Here is a 17,623-nt window from a genome sequence, read left to right on the forward strand (position 1 = left end):
AAATGTGATTCTGGATTTGACAAGGAGCCAGAGAGGAGAAGCTAATGTGATCTCTCTTATGTGTTCCTGTCAGAACTCTAGCTGCAGCATTTTAGATCAGCTTTCAGACAGTTATTGAGGCAACTTGATAATAAGGGGTTAAAGCAGAATGCACAGAAAGAATCCTGTCCATGAGACTCACTGTTTGTGAGCTGAAGGACACTTTCTGGTTTAAAATAACTCCAAGGTTCCAAACAGCAGAAGCAGAGGTCAAGGCAAAGAGTAACTATCTGGTTGGATTGTGTTCCTGACGCGCCTAAACACAATAACTTGAGTTTTGTCTGGCTTTAGAGGCGTGTGAGGTCTGCAGTGGTGCTGATAACAGGAACATGTGACAGAGCACCCCTGATGTTTTATTTCTCTCTGGAGGGAGTCTCTAGATGGCACTGTTCAACAGTAGGAGGCATGAAGCTGCAGTAGCTGCTAAAAAAATCTGAAAGGTAATCATTTGGCAACTTCCCTTTGTGACTGAGTTAATATTTGTCCTTGAACGCTGCTGAGTTTTTCCTGTCACCTCTTACCCACTGTTAGGGATCCACACACACGACCTGGACTCTGCGCTGTTGTCACACTGGGAATTAATCACGCGATTATATGGCTGGATTTTTATACTTGACGCACTAAAAATAGAGCAGAGGGGGAGATCCCGCACATTAACAGGCGTTACGCACCAGATCCACATCAGATATGTGGAGTTTTACTATCTGCTCTGAACCCACAAACAACAGTCCGTGAAACTCCGCCCTTGAGCCAGAGTTGACCGACTTGTTTCAAGATCCCAAAGCGCTTTGTAGGTCCGGGTTGGAGGGTCACCGCCGGCGCTCCTACACGTGTTATTTCACACTCTGAGACCTCAAACAACCAAATCCATTCATCAGATCAACCGTGACTGTAATTGTTTAACAATATGTTCGGCTGCTGAACTCTCCCCAACCCGGGAAGGAAGTGAAATATTGGACCCCGAGTGAGACGCACAAAGCTGGAAGTTGTTTCTTTTTTTGAACTATTTCAGATAAACATAGCGGAGATTTGGCACATAACGTTTCAACTAAGCCTCTCCTTTTTTTCTTTTGCGTAAAACAAACCGTTTTAGGCCAGTCAGTCTTTTTACGCAACACTTTGGAGAAGCGCTGGAAGTTCCTCTGTGAAGTTTCAGGGGTTTAAACTAAAGTAGCTGAGTGTGAAGCTTCTGCTCCATGAGTTTACTGGGAAGATTTGATGAATATGAGCGAGAAACAAGCTTTGGGAGACACCAAACCGAACGAGGATTTGGAGAACCATGTCCATGTGGAGGCGGGGGACGCGGCGAAGCTGCCCGGAGATGAGAGCCAGCAGGACGGCTACGAAGTGCTGCAACCCACCCGGCTGTACAGACGGCGCTGGATGATGGTTCTCCTGTTCAGCACGTACTCACTGTCCAACTCCTACCAGTGGATACAGTACGGCATCATCAGCAACATCTTCATGAAGTTCTACGGCGTGGCAGCCTTCACCATAGACTGGATGTCCATGATCTACATGCTCACCTACATTCCCCTCATCCTGCCGGTGACCTGGCTGCTGGACAAGAAGGGGCTCCGGGTCATCGCGCTCTCCGCCACCGCGCTCAACTGTGCCGGGACGTGGATCAAAGTGGTCAGCGTGGCACCCAACCTCTTCCCCGTCACCTTCCTGGGACAGTTCTGCTGCTCCCTGGCGCAGGTCTTCATCCTGGGGATGCCCTCCAAGCTCGCGTCGGTGTGGTTCGGTTCGGAGGAGGTGTCCACCGCCTGCTCCATCGGAGTGTTCGGGAATCAGGTAGGCTGTGATGCAGGGACTCCCCTCCTGGCTGATAAGTAGGTCACATTAACTCTTCACCCACTTGGTTACTGATTTGGCCTATATTCCATAGCTCCACTAATCAGTAGGACATTCCCACGTTGGTTTGGCACGTTTGCGCCATTACGCACGTTCAGGCTGACCTCTGTGCATCTCCTCTGCGTCCCAGTCACAACATAGCTGGCTGAGGATGAGGGGGAGCGAACAGCAGCAGTGCACAGTGGGCAGTCATGCAGGGAGAGACGTGAATGTACAAGTAATACAGCCCTTTATAGAGAACTTTATAATGAGAGAGAGCGAGAGAAAAAAAGCAATTTCTCAACTCAAAAACGACTCAAAAGACACTTTTCAGTTATCAGTTTCTATTTTAAATATGTGCTCAGATGCTCCAAGATTCAATTAGATGGCAAATACGATAAATATGATGCAAAGAAATGCATGCAGAATGGTGCATACTTGGATAAATCAGTCAACAGAGTGGTGCAGATTAGACTGTCCTAAAAGGTTGGACAAGACAGAGCATGTTCAGGACAGTGTGTCTCAGAGCAAAAACAAATTAAAATCATGCCATCATGTCAGGGCTCTGTGTTGCAGCTGTGGGCAGCTTGCACATGTCTAGTGTGTGTGAATCTGATATTTCCTCACTGATGTGTTGTGCAATTGAAAAAAGCACAGAATCCTGGAATTTGTCTAAAAACTAACCAGTCATGGAGACATGGTGCAAGAAAACGGGCTAAAAGACACATTATTTCACATCCTTAGTAGCTGAAGTAATGTAAAAATCAACTATAGCTCAGAATGATGTTGTTTTAACCCTTAGATGCATGAGTGATTGGACCATACATTCTTCCATAAGTGGGTCAAAAATGACCCTGATAAGAATCAATGTGTTTTTATGCCTTTTTTTTTGCCATTTTGGTTAAGAATAATAATTTGTATTATTGTTTATATTATATTTTTGTCCACTTAAGAATGATTTTGTGTTTGAAATATGCTTATTTTTCACTCTATAACAGATTTTGAACATTTTGATAACTAAAAAGAATAATATTACACAGAACAGCAGCAGAAGAATGTCAGCATCCATTTTGTTGACATTTTTCCACTCTTTTCCTCCAGCTGTTGCTGCTCTCCATCCCTCCATCACCACTTGTACGATATTATCAGTGATAAAGAGCTTGGGGTAGTAATACAAATTTTCCAATTTCTTTGAAAGTATTAAAGTGAATGTAAAAATATAGTGCAAGAAAATGACCTCACCACTTATGCATCTAAGGGTTAAATGTGGTTAGTTATTACATTTTAAACTGCAGCAGTGTTGGAAATTCTGCACAAAACTGATTTTCTTCATTTTTGTATTGCCACACAAATTCCTCACGTTATGATTCACATCAACTTTTACGTTCCCACTCACACACAAAAAAATGTCAGTGTCTATTTGTATAAATTAGCAACAGCAGGGCGTTTTAAAATTCACATGATCAGCCAAGAGGAGAGTGCAAAGATCAGCAGCAGCCATTGTTGGTATAAAGCTCACAAGAATCCGAGTTAACACTTAAAGAACAAACAACGCTTGAGTCACCTTAACATCATCTCCAAGTAAATGTCACAGGAAAGTCATCATTTAGCGCTGGAAGATTTGTACCCGACAGCACAAACAAGATAAATAAGAACAAACTAATGGGCCGAGGCCTTTCAAATTGCAATTTTTATGAATTCAAAGTTCCCAGTTTGAGCATTTCCATCACCCACACAGAGCCAGTGGGCTTGAACAAATCAGCTCTTTTTCTGCAACTTGTTTCAGAATATTATGTGACAAACAGCTCACAAGCAGATTAGGCCTCGGTTTAATTGTATTATAGCTGATTTTATTACATCCAAACTGCCTTTTTATCATATCACATCCTTATATCTCAAAGACATCACTTTGCCAACGTGGCTTTATTGCTACATTATCGTCCTCTCATTTGCAGTGTCTGCAGAAGCTGAGTTAACAGTTTATTCCAAGCACAGAACTTTCTAAAAGGCTTAAAGTCTGTTGCATAATACACCACCAGTCAAAAGTTTAATTTAATTATTTTCTACATTGTAGATTAAACCTCGTGTCGTCCTGCGTGTCAAAATCGACCCGTTTTAAAGTTTGAAAATGTGGAAAAAAATATATTTTCACAGTGAAACTTCTGGTGTCCACATTTTCGGGAAATCTTTGAACATTTTTTGGTGGGAAAAAAATGTTAAAAATGTTTCTTAAGAACATTCCAGCGAAATTCGCTGGAATTTGGTTGATTTTTATGTGAATGTTCTTAAAGAAAATATTAGAAATTTTACTGATATATATGGAATCACTTTAGATATTTTTAGGATTTTTTTTGAAGACTTTTACTCATTTTTAAAAAAATATTTACAAGAATCTTCTTGCCAAATTTGGGGAATTTTTTTGAAATGAAACTTTTAAGGGAAACTTTTAAGGAATTATTGGAATTTTCTTCCTGAAGGTTTTGCAAATTTTCTGAAATTTGGGGAATTTTTTTGCAGATTTTTTGGATTTTTTTCAGACAAGGAAACAATATTTTTTGGTTCCCGTAAATGAGGACAACGGGAGGGTTAATACTGAAGACATCAAAACTGTATCAAAGAATATAGAAACAAAAACATGTTAATCTTCAGTATTAATCTAAATGTAGACAATAATACAAATAAATAAAAAGCATTGAATGAGAAGGTGTGTGCAAACTTGGTAGTGTATGTCAAACGACTTGCATGCAAAATGAGTGAACAGAACATTCAATGTGTTATCCTTAATGGTACAAAATAACAAACACTTAATAACAAACCCCCCCAAATTTCCTCACATTTAAATAAGTTATCTTTCACAAGAGGCTTAATTAAAGTTCAACTGTCTAGTTTTCTGGTCTGTGGTCAACCTTACCCGGACAGTTAACGAAAGAAGTAGGGAGTTGGTAGGAGTGGTTTTAGGGAGAATTGGAAGGTTTCTGACATTATGGTCACATGATGGGACTGAAGGTGATAAATATGTGGGCGTGCAGCATGGAGTGTTAAGGCCATCACATGGGATGAGCAGCAGAGAGACTGAGGACACCACAGTAACTCCAGCTGCACAAAACAAACAGTTTGCACTCAGGACTGCAAGCTGCCGAGACGCCAGCTCCGAACTCTTTAAACGTCTCACCTCGCGCTTCCCAGGGGCCCGTTTCAGGACAGTCGCAATGCCGCAAAACAATACCCTGAAAGGCAAGCGTGAAAATCCAGAACTCAGTGCTGAAGAATGGCCGCGCTCCAAGGCTGCAAAGAAACACGCTCCGGGCTTCGCTTCCCTGCAGTGGAGTCCGGGGCCTTTGGGCAGATCCGTCTCCACCGGGTCAAGATTGGACGTCGAGGCTTCAGGTGACCGGGTGACGTTGGTGCCAAAGACTGAGATCAAACTTTACCACCGTCGCTGGCTCATGCTGTTCCTCTTCAGCGCCGTCTCAGCCAGCAATGCCTTCATGTGGCTCCAGTATGGCATCATAAGCAACATATTCATGCGCTTCTACAACATCGACTCCCTGGCCATCGACTGGTTGGGCATGATCTACCTGCTCACTTACATCCCACTTATTTTGCCCGTCCTCTGGCTCCTGGACAACAGGGGCATCCGGGATGTCATCCTTGTTGGGTCAGCCTTTAACTGCATTGGTGCTTGGATTAAAATTGGCAGCGCTGATCCCAGTATGTTCACAGTCACCTTCTTTGGCCAGTTTATTTGCTCAGTAGCCACGGTCTTTGTCCTCGGTATCCCATCTTACCTCGCCTCGGTGTGGTTTGGAGAGGAAGAGGTTTCCACCGCTTGTTCCATAGGAGTTCTGGGAAACCAGGTTTGTCTGAAACATCACTTCATATAGTGTTTTTTTTTCTTCCTGCTCCAGCTGAGTCTGCACAGCGAGCCAAGAGCTGCCTGACAGCTGTCTGTAGATGACGCAGGGCTGGACTGGATGCCAGAGTCACATAGGACTTCTGGTGTCTTAGTGTGAGAGTCCAGAGAAAATTGCGTTAACTGTTTGTTGAAGCCTTCTCATTGTGCAGGACCAGTTTGAACGTTTCAATGTTGGAGTATCCAGAGAACATGTGAGATGCTTTTCTGTTGGGCCAAAACTCTCATCTGGTTTGTTCCACATGTTTTCAGATGAAAGATACTGAATAAGAGCTTGTTTTAATTTTTAAACCGCTCACTGTATAATTCATTTTTAACAACTGAGATGCGTCTTCATATCACATACTGTTAATAACGCTACTTCCCATTACTTATAAATGTCAGGGAGTTCATAAAGTTGCACTTTAAATGTATTTTTAAACCAATAGCAAATGAATGATGGCAATATAAAACAATCAGTAGTCTAAATAGACACAACTATATTAAAAAAAGCTTTTTAGTGTTTGATTTGGGTTTACACTGCAGGTAAGAGTTTGGAAGCAAATTCAAGTTCCTCTTCTCAATGCCCGTCTTAAAAACCAGTATGAATTCTATGACTATTGGGATGTATTTACTGCAAGATCAAACTTTGCTTTCATTGATATGCACCATTTTCCTTTATTTACCTTTGATGTTACCAGACAATTGCTGAATAAATGTTAAGAAAGGAAAAGGAGGGCTTAGTTTTAGGGTTGAGAACATCTGCAAAAGTCACAGCTTCAGTGCAAAAGTAAAAAAAAAAAAAAAAAAATCACAGTTTGCATTACTGTTTAGCTCTTTGGCTCTTGAGAACTTGCTCACAAAAATCCCAATAAATCTCAACTGTGTCTGTGTCTCCATAACTACGACAGAAATGTCTAGAAAGAAACAGCTGAGTAAGGAAACATGAGTACAGATACAAATACCTGATAATTATAGTAAAAATCTATTCAGATGGGTACCCAGATGGCTCAGCTGGTTGAGCAGGAAACCCATAAACAGGGTCTTTAGTCCCCAATGCAGAATCTTGGGTTTGGCTCCAGCTCATGGCACTTTGCTGCAAGTCTTCCCCCCATTCTTCTCCCCTACTTTCCTGTCTGCCTCTCAACTTAATCTGTCAAATAAAGCCAAAAACGACCAAAAAAAACCTTCAAAAAAATATTTGAGTGACTCTTTATATAATAATCATGTTTATTTTGTCGCAAAGTAGACCAATGAAACTATGATCATTTTTTGTACACATGATCTTGCTTCCAAACTTTTGGCCTGTAATGTACTTGTTCGCTTCTGAAGAGTTTCTTCTTCATTTTGTGCTCCTTCCTATGTGCTCCTCGTCGTACAGCTCGGATGTGCCATCGGGTTCCTCCTGCCTCCGATCCTGGTGCCCAACGTGGACGACATGGATGAGCTGGCTCATCACATCAGGGTTATGTTCTACATAACGGCAGGAGTGGCCACTTCACTCTTCATCCTGGTCGTCTTCGGTAAGATAAACGTTGCATGATAAAGGCTCAGTCCACCTTAAATCACAAAGCTGATACTTTCTCACTTAGGTTTTAGTGCTTCCAAGGGCTGTACACTGCAGGTTGATTGGTCAGAACACTCATCCGACCAAATTCTCATTGGTCCAACAATCGTCAGTGTTATTCAAACTAAATTAGAATCACTAACTTGAAAGCTGTGGAAGCAGCACTTTACCACTTCTATAGGTCAACAGTGAGTAAATGGAGGATCTGAGGTCAGTGAATGTGTCTTAGTGATCGTAGGATAAAGACTGTATCTGGGAGGTCTAGTCACTGGTGGATCAGTACTCCTGGACAGAACTACACCATGAAGACTAAAGAACATTCCTAGAAACTCTGAGAAAAGACTGTTGAGAGTTCGCCAGAAGACATGTGGTGACTCTGATGTCAACTGGAAGAAAATTATTTGGTGTGAGGAGACCAGAATAGAGCTTTTTGTCCATTAGAACAGGCACTTGGTGGACACCGAACACTGGACATCATCACAAACACACCACTGTGAAGCACGGTGGTGGCAGCATCATAATGTGCACGCTAAGTGAATGTATTCTTATGATCCACAAGCTGTTTGCGTGCATTGAAGAGGAAACACAAGTTTAAAAGAGGGCAGTGAGAGGGACAGTAAATCTGACACATTCACTAATGTAATATAAATTAATAAACAACTCACTAAATGTTATTCCATCTCCAATCATCATTTTTTTTAATCACAGTTTAAGCTTGACCATCTCTGATTTGCCGGAAAAATTGCTATGACATAAAATATGCACATTTCTAAGGATATTTGTGTAATTTTCGTTTGATAAATCACAATTTTTTCAAGCGTTGAATTTCGAGACTGATTGAACGACAATATCTCAGGAACTTTTAAAGATAAAAGCCTGAAATTTTCACAGTTATTTCTCAAAAAAGAACTAATCAGGGGACACCACAAGAATTCAAATACCGCTAGACAGCCAGATCCAAATAGAATCTGGACTTTTAAAATGGTTCTGAATTTATAACTATGGTTCTGAATCAGTGGCGTGATGAGAAATACTCCTGGGAATTTCAGGCTTTTATCTTTAACACTTCTTGAGACATTGTTTATTTATGTTTCAGTGTGTGCAACAAAGGCTGAAAATGGGTCAATGGGCAGGTTATTTTTAAACAAAAAAAAGATATATAAAGCTAAATTTCCACAGATGCTATTTTAAATACAATTTTTAAAAAGTTGTGGTGGCAGAGTAGAAGGCCTCTGATAATTTAAGTTGGAATAACCCAATAATCTTTCTTCATAATGACAAATTCTTACCTTTAATCAATTATTTTTGGCAGCGCAAAGTCCAGACTAACTGTGAAGGCCTTTTGTAATGATTTATTGGAGTCAGAGCCAAACTGAAGTTGTTTGTGTAGCTGCATTTTGTTAAAACAGCAGTTTGCATATCGCAGTTCAACAGCCAACAAACAGGTTAACTTGTCATTTCTTGTTTTTTCTCAATAGTGCTGGAAACACTTGGTGAATTATATTTCATTTATATACACTACCGTTCAAAAGTTTGGGGTCACCCAGACAATTTCATGTTTTCCATGAAAACTCACACTTTTATCCATGTGCTAACATAACTGCACAAGGGTTTTCTAATCATCAATGAGTCTTTCAACACCATTAGCTAACACAATGTAGCATTAGAACACAGGAGTGATGGTTGCTGGAAATGTTCCTCTGTACCTCTATGGAGATATTCCATTAAAAATCAGCTGTTTCCAGCTAGAACAGTCATTTACCATGTTAACAATGTCTACACTGGATTTCTGATTCATTTAATGTTATCTTCATTGAAAAAAATGCTTTTCTTTCAAAAATAAGGACATTTCTAGGTGACCCCAAACTGGGCAGGAACACACTAGTACACTCCAAATCTGGTGTTAAAATTTCCGTTTGAAATAACCAGGTTAAAAGGATTTAAAATCCCTCAAATACCAGCTTTTTATATTTATTCAAAGTTCATTTAGGTTCATGAGGCTAGAAGGTGGATTACATGCTATAGAAGAGTGATGACTCCTGTTGATGATGATGATGATGATGATGATTTATCTGTTAAAGATCACCTGCTGCTCCAGTATAACATAACGATGAGGGTATATTTAGTTTGAGCTGCTTACAATAATGAAGTTTTCATTGGGGGCAGTTTCTTTGCTACAAATTAGTTCCAACGAAATCAGATCTCATTAAAGTCTGTCATTCAGTATTTCTAATGTGATTTCTAAATGTCTTATGTAGAATAAAAGAAACTCCATTTACCTCCGTCGTGTTGGAGCGGCAGCAGAAAGAGGATGTCTGAAAACATCTGCAGATAAACCCGAAACTTTCAAATTAGAGGGCCAGGTGCCATGTAATTTGTTTTTTTACAGTTTCGGCTGTGTTTGAATTTACATGAAATCTGCATTAAATGGAGGAGTTTTTGTGAATGGATATGGAGATAAAGAGGTTTCGGTCGTCGCTGCAGCTGCTGAGCTTTTTTTTCCTCGTTTTATTTTTTCCCTCATGATGCTCTGAAACAGTGTTTGGCCCTTTTCTCACTCAGACCAAAGGGAATTTCTTATTCAGTCAACTGACATGAAGGTGGTTTTTAATTTCCATTCGATTTACAGTCTAACAAGAAGCACCATTCAGCGAGTGAAGAAAAAGCGCTGATCTGCATGTTAGTAGCAACAAAAAAACTTTCCCAGAAGGGGAGCTTGACAAAAAAGATACTGTTGTGGTGCGGGGAAGGTCAGGAGAAGAACCTGGCCTCATAGTGCTTCTGCGCATTTAAATCAGCTGCTCATCTGTTTGGTAAGGTCAGCGTTTGTTAGAAAGAAGTTATGACCACAAAAAGACACGGCACTTTGTGTTAGGAGGAAGTGGTGTGACAAAGAGGATGTGAGCTGTTAGGAAAAATGCTTAGTTGTAGTCTTCGAGAATATAAGCGAAAGATTTGACTCTTTCCCTTATATTCTTAAATAGATGTTTAGCCCAACATTAACAGGCAGACAGACAGACAGACAGACAGACAGATGGACAAACCAACACTGATCATCGCATAACTCCACCTCGTTCCTTGGTGAAGTAGAAAACAAATCACAGTTTGCATTTTTCACTTTAGGTCTTTGGCTTTTGAGAGTTTGCATACAAAAATCCCAGTAAACCTCAACTGTGTCCATATCTCTGTAACTACCACAGAAATGTCTAGAAAGAAACAGCTGAGTAAAGAAACAAGAGTACAGATACAAATACCTGATAATTACAGTAAAAATCTATTGTGATGAGTGACTCTTTAAATAATAATCATGTTTATTTTGTTGCACCAATGAAACTGTAATCTTTTCTTTGTACACATGTGATCTTGCTTCCAAACGTTCGGCCTGTACTGTATATAGAACAATCGATGCGTTTAGTCGGCACACAGCAGATAGTAAACTGTTGTGAGACTTTCCTACAGAGAACACTGCCTGGCTAAGAGCAGTAAGATCCATGAAAACGTCGTTGTCCTCTCGGGGCGCCGTAAGCATTCTGCATTCCTAAACACAAAAGGATGCTTGTGAAGGCATTTCCTCGTAGTACCAAGCACAGACTGACTGCACTGTTCATGTTTTCACTGGAGTCTCCTGCTGTTAATAAAGCAGCAGCCTGAGACGCCAACTTCAGCTCATTCTCTGCTCGTGACGATCAGGACGGCGTTTTTAATCCGAGCCGAGTTCATCATTGGTTTTAGTTGTTTTGAATCTTCCTTGACCCACTGAGTAGCTAAAGGTGGCATCAGGGATTCTAATCCAACACGCTTGGTGTCAGATTTAGCGAAAATTTAGCATCCTGTCCGGAACAGATTTGCAAAACGAGAAAATAAGTAAAAACCAAGATTTAAGATGAAATTAATGGAACGATGCATTTCTGTGAAAGGTTCATTTTAAGGTACAATCTAAATAAGTAATCAAAAGAATCTAAATGACATGCAAGATTTAAAAATGGAATTAAAACAAGCATATTATTAAAATACCAAGAAAGGAATTAAGAGTTTCATAGCGTTTGTTGGGCTGCACAGTGGTTTGGTGGTTAGGACTTTTGCCTTGCAGCTAGAAGATCCCCGGTTCGCATCCCGGCCTTCCCAGGATCTTTCTGCCTGTTCTCCCTGCTGTCTGCATGAACCAGATGTCAAATGCTAGAGAAGAACCTTCTGTAATTTCGTTGTCTTTGTGGACTTTCAAACTGCAAATATTGACGTAGCTGCAGAGGCGTTTGCGTGCAGAAATGCAAAGTTGAGTTGTCATTTGTTGTGTTAACCAAACATAAACAAACTGACATGTATCTGCGGTGGTTGTTGATGTTTCAGGAGCACACTCATTATTCAAAACAACAATGGGTATGCACCATCAGAGATACATGTGCACTGGGATATGTTCAGCATAATCCTACGTAGTTCTTAAAAATATCGTCTGAGTGGCAAAAATTGAATTTGCATGTGGACGAAGGGCCCAAAAATGGTGGAAAATGTCTTTTTCTTGCTAAATATCCTCATTAGTGTGGACAAGCGCCTGAGAGAGACACAGCTTAAGAGGCAGTTTTACCCCCTTAAGCACCTGAAGAGATTAATCTGTTGTGATTTTCAAAACAAAAAAAGAAGATCTGACAAATACCCAAAATATCACTGCAATGCTGCTGATTCTCCACCGTCATACGATGGATTACATTGAGGAAGGATTGTGACTTAAGCTGCTCTTGGTTCCTCCAGTGAGGTAACTCACAGCAGCTGGCTGCAATAGTTTCATGATATGACACATATGTACTCACACACATATCACACCATCATGCATACATGCAAGATGCCATGTGTGAGGGTTTGTCCTGCTGGCCAGGCCATCTGTAGAGCCACAGGCCTGTGAGTCAGCAGGGCAGACAGTCCCAGGATGGAGAGATCTGCACAGAGGAGGTGACAGAAGAGGTTCGAGCTTTTGTAAATGAATCAACAGGCAAAGTAAACTTCACAGTGCAGTGAGACATTAATGGATCTGGTTGACTGACTAAAGGGGAATCACTGAGGTGTTGAAGAAACCTGATCCACCTGAACGGTTTGGATGAAACTTCTCACTTTGTACAACACAAAACGTACACGACCGCTCAAAAGTTTGGGGTCACCCAGACAATTTCATGTTTTGCCATGAAAACTCACACTTTTAATCATCTGCTAACATAATTGCACAAGGGTTTTCTAATCATCAATTAGCCTTTCAACACAATTAGCTAACACAATGTAGCATTAAAAATCAGTCGTTTCCAGCTAGAATAGTCATTTACCACATTAACAGTGTCTAGACTGGATTTCTGATTCATTTCATGTTATTTTCTTTGGGAAAAAAAACTGCTTTTCTTTCAAAAATAAGGACATTTCTAAGTGACCCCAAAATTTTGAATGGTAGAGTACGTACAGTTACACTCCAAAATATTCTACCCCTATTGCAAATCAGGTTTATTGGCAAAATGTACGAACTTCCAGCTGTTTTTCATAAATAACTCAAACAAGAACAAATCAAATCGTTCAACACAAGCGGTATTACAGGTGGTTTCTCCAAATTCAAGGTTAATGATGTCTGGTATACTTGAGACAACGCCTGATTTGCAAAAATGTGGGATTCCATTCAGGGGGTTGAATAATTTTGAGACAGCAGTAGTCATTAAAGGTGTCTTGAATCTGGAGAAACCAACTGTAATACTGCTTGTGTTGAGCTATTTGAATTGTTCTTGTTTGAAAACAGCTGTAAGTTTGTACATTTTGCTGATATACTTCATTTGCAGTGGGGGTTGGATAACTTTAAGTGCAGCTGTTTGTAGCTGAGGTCGTGCTGTAATTTCAGTTGCTTCACCTCCACTTGTAGAGCAGCTGTGTGAAAGAGTCGGTTGGTTTTGTAGGATTAGCGAGAACCTGTGACGGTACACAGACCCTCAAGTCAGAGTCGCCGGGGGGACAAAAGGCTGGTTTGGCTCGACTCCAGCAAACACAAAGATAGACATCTGTGTTTCCTCATGAGGCTGTGTGGTTCCACGGAGGAGAAATGCTGACTAAAGCAGGCCACATCACCGTTATCACCTCAAGAACTGACAGTCCTCAAGCTCACAGACTGGCTGACAGTCAGAGGAACAGAGTATAATTCATTATGTAGAAGCTGTATGTGTTTGAACGTGTCCAGCTGTGCCTGAATGAGTCCTTATGTAAAATACACATGGCTCATATGGGATCCATACCATCTATAGAGGAAAGTTTGCTTGTGAAAGGAGGGGAAACATAACACAGAACAGTAAGCTCCGATTGTTTAAAGACATTGTTGTGCCCTAAAATCCCCTTCAGTTTCCACTTGATTTTTGTTCCTCCCGTGTTCATTGTGGGCTCATTTTTCACAGCAGTCTGAAGTTCTCCACCTCTGTAGAAACACCATGACCATAGCTAGAAGTAGAGAGAACTCGAAAAGGTCTTCTGTGTGGTATAGCTCCATTAAAACACCTTAAATCATAAAAAAGTTCTTTGATTATTCATTAAAAAAAATGGAAATAAAATCTGTAACAAGTTTCCAAGTCCCCACAAATGTTAACAATATTGGAAAAAACAATGTGTCCCTATACACTAATCAGGCAGAACATTATGACCACCTGTCTAATGTTGTATTGGTTCCTCTTATGTGGTCAGAAATGTTCTGAACCACTGGGTCTGGACCAGAGGACCTCTCAGGGTGTCCTATGGGGTCTGGACCAGGACGTTGGCAGTGGATCTTTTGGGTTCTCTGGGTTGTTTAGTGGAGCCTCTGGGGATCAAACTTGTTCTATTGCATCCTGGTGATGTTTGATCAGGATGAGGTCTAGGAAGTTTGGAGGTCAAATCAGCATCTTGGGTGACTGTGATGTTCCCCGAGATGTTCCTGATTGATGTTTTTGTGATGTGGTGGGGTGTATTTTCCTGGATTTCCATTTGCATGAAGGAGTGTGTTTGCTCTGGGACAATGTTTATTTGGGTGTCTAAGTCTCATCAACACAGATACCAAAATCCAAGGTTTTTCAGCAGAACACCACATAATACCAATATGATCAATGTGATTCACTTCACCTGTCAGTGGTAATAATGTTGTATATACTATATGTATTTTTTTCTTCTTACAGTTTGAATTTGTAAGTGGCTGTTTGTCCCAACCAACTCACTAATGGCTTCACTTTTGTGTGGAGAAACACAGCGTTTTTTGTTTTTCACACACTCTGGTCCCTGCAAAGAGTTTATTTTTTGCATTTTTTTAATGAGGCATGTAATAGTAATTTTGATTTTGATTTTGATCAAATACGAGTGATTTTAATTTAAATTTTTTAGTTTCAATTTGGTTAAGTTTTCCAGCAGAGCTGCTGTGACCTAGCATTAAAATTTAAAATTTAGCAGGTGTTTTTGTTTTTACAGAATCTTGCTGTGATAGATGGTGCAATTTTCTAAAAAATGACACGTCTTTCACACCTGCTTTCAGATTTTGAGGATCAGAAGGTTCAGTGTTTCAGTATTTTTTTCTACATTTTTTTTTTTTTTTTTGCATCTTCTTGGTCCAGTAGGGCACTAAATATAGGCGAAACTTTATAGATCTAGCAATAAGTTCTTATGACGGAGCTGTTATTGGACATTACTTGACCCACATTTTCCTGTAAACCTGCCAGGTGTATTAACGCTTATCATTTAATACTACTTATCAGTCCAACTAGAGCTTGTACTGATGAGGGTACCATAAATGACCTAGTTTTTTGTACATCAATTTCTGTTCTTTACTGTATTTCCTCATTGCTGAATCTTGATTACTTCCTCTTTATATGTAACTGCCTTTAAATTTACACTAAAGGTCAAAAGTTTTAGAACTCCACAATTTTTCTGTTATTTTTTTAAATTGAAATTTCTGCATTTTAATGTCTTGTTGTACTCTGAAATGAAAGCATTGGACAAACAAACAAATGAAATTAAAAAAAAAAAACTATTTAGAAACCAATTGTATGCATGTAGGCATTCAAATGTAGGCATTCCTCCTACAATGGAAATTAAATATTCTTCAGAAAGTTATTCCCAACTCAGAAGTTCCCATAAATGTGTGGCATTTCTAGATTGGTTTACTTTCATTCTTCTGTCCAGTTCATCCAAACCAGCTCCATGGGGTTTAAGTCTGGAGACTGTGCTGGTCACTCCATGTTTTCAAGCTCACCATCTGGTTCTTTTTTCCTAAGGTAGTTCTGGCATAGCTTGGACTTATGCTTTGGGTCATTATCTTACTGTAGGATGAACCCCTGACCAACTAGGAACATCCCAGAGGGTACTGCATGAATGCTGTGGTAGTTGTCCATTGGTGGTGTTTCACGGTCCAAGCAAGCATCTTTTTCTTATTCTGATGTCTTAGTAAAGGCCTTTTTGCTGCATCTCGAACTGTCAAACCTGCAACTCCAAGTCTTCTCTTCACAGTTGAAACTGAGACTTCTTACTATGATCCCTATTAAGCTGTGCTTGAAGCTGTTGTCCTGTGAGCCGCCAATCACCAAACTGTTGACTCTCAGAAACTTATCTTCTGATTCTGTTGTGATTTTGGGTCTTCCAGACTTTTCCTGTCAGAGTTTCCTCCAGTTTCTGAATGCTTTTTGTTGGTGAAGGAAACTGGACTCACTGACACCTCGACTTTCTTCACAATTTCTCTGTAAGAAAACCTACATTTTTAAGTGTTATGATGATCTGTCTGTCTTCTGTTGTTAATTGCCTTTTCTTCACCTTTTTTATAGCAACATGTTACTTTCTGCAGTACAATACTGTTATAATAATGCTCTGGAGGGTTTGGTGCCATGGTGTGTTCCACCACTACTTTTATGCAGACAGAGGGGGTTGTAAGTAATCAAAAAAAGTTGAAACACCTGTAGGATTTGGTAGCACTGACTTTCAAGGCTTCATCAACCTCCATTGCTACAGAACAGCTTTAAGTTCTTAACCCATTTCTTGTTCCCTGAAAAAGGCCTTTTTGTATAATTCTGAAATGTAATTTTTTTTTCCAGTTTTGGTTAACTGTACCTTTTTTTTAAACCTCTGGCAGGTCACCACTTACCTTTGTCCCATTTCAGGCTATTCATTGGACTTGAAGTGCTTGAATTTCAATAGAAAAATGGAAAAATGTGGGAGTTATAAAACTTTTGATCAGTAGTGAATATTTGTGAGTGTAGAATTTGCTGCTGTTTCTCACGTTACATTTTTTTTCTTCATATGTCAGTTTTCCAGGAGCGTCCTAAGCTGCCTCCGACTCAGGCCCAGGCCATGGCTCGCAGCATCCCACCAGAGCAGTACTCGTACATCGCCTCCATCCGCAGGCTGCTCCGCAACCGCTCCTTCATCCTCCTCATCGTCACTTATGGTTGGTCATCGCTGTTCTTCAACGTGCTGTTAAATGATGTTTTGATCATTTCTGCGATAGAATATTGTTACATGAAAAGTCATTTTAGCAAATTATGTCAAACAGTTCTTTATTTAAACAACACCGTTGAGAGGAAGTTATAAGTTAGATGTTGAGATTTTTATCTAAGAAAGTTGTTGGGATAAATACAGTTTGAAACAAGCGTGAGGGAAAAATACTTTGGTTTGTACTTCAGTCCAACTGGAAGGTTCTCCAGCGGTGCTTATTGACTCACCAGGATAATATCTTTTTCTTTATCATAGAAGCACGTTTCCGTGAAAGCCTCCACACCATCCCTTTATATTGCACCAAGGTTTATCTTATCCCAAAATGTCATAAAAATCCACACGTTATTAGTATTTTTCCAGAAATGACCGTGTGTGTCTAGAAGAGGTTCAAAGTTTGTTTGTAGTCTGACAATATTTAACAAAAACGTCTGATGAATGCGACTGCAGATTATGTACTCGATTATGCCCGGAATGTAAATTAGTTTCTCCAGAAATTAATCAATTACTTAATCAATAAAAGAATAATTCGGAGTACATTTCGAGAACTCCTGGTTTTCTAGGTTTCAAATCACAAAGTAAAGTGAATATATTTGACTTTTGGCCAAACCAACATGTTAAGATACAAGAGTCTGAGACATTTTTCACGATTTGCCAACAATCTATACCTTTAATGAATTAATTGAGAGAATAATTGATAACGACGGTGATCAGAAGCTGCAGCTCCTGTTTCTTTGGTCTGTCAGCAGCTCTGTGTAGCAGCTGTGAGAGGAGGAAGGAAACTCATCAGCTCTGACCCTCCTTATGTCGTTTCATGTGAGGGAAGCATGTGA

At 40.1% G+C, this 17,623-nt stretch overlaps 1 protein-coding gene across 3 annotated transcripts in view; it reads left to right on the top strand.

The window, feature by feature from the left end:
• The first annotated feature begins 540 nt into the window (after positions 1-540).
• The window catches only part of flvcr2b (FLVCR heme transporter 2b), a 33,914-nt gene continuing 16,831 nt past the window's right edge, over positions 541-17,623 (top strand). The window contains exons 1-3 of one of the 3 annotated variants that reach the window (XM_055015781.1): positions 541-1,836; positions 7,149-7,290; positions 16,606-16,746. In XM_055015781.1, the coding sequence (XP_054871756.1) occupies positions 1,258-1,836; positions 7,149-7,290; positions 16,606-16,746 (862 nt within the window). In that variant the 5' untranslated portion in view covers positions 541-1,257. Of the gene's footprint in view, positions 1,837-4,923; positions 5,733-7,148; positions 7,291-16,605; positions 16,747-17,623 lie in introns of those variants that run through there. The other 2 variants (XM_023270803.3, XM_055015780.1) reach the window with 2 other exon arrangements.

The sequence above is a fragment of the Amphiprion ocellaris genome, chromosome 12, assembly GCF_022539595.1.
Source record: "Amphiprion ocellaris isolate individual 3 ecotype Okinawa chromosome 12, ASM2253959v1, whole genome shotgun sequence".
NCBI lineage: Eukaryota > Metazoa > Chordata > Actinopteri > Pomacentridae > Amphiprion > Amphiprion ocellaris.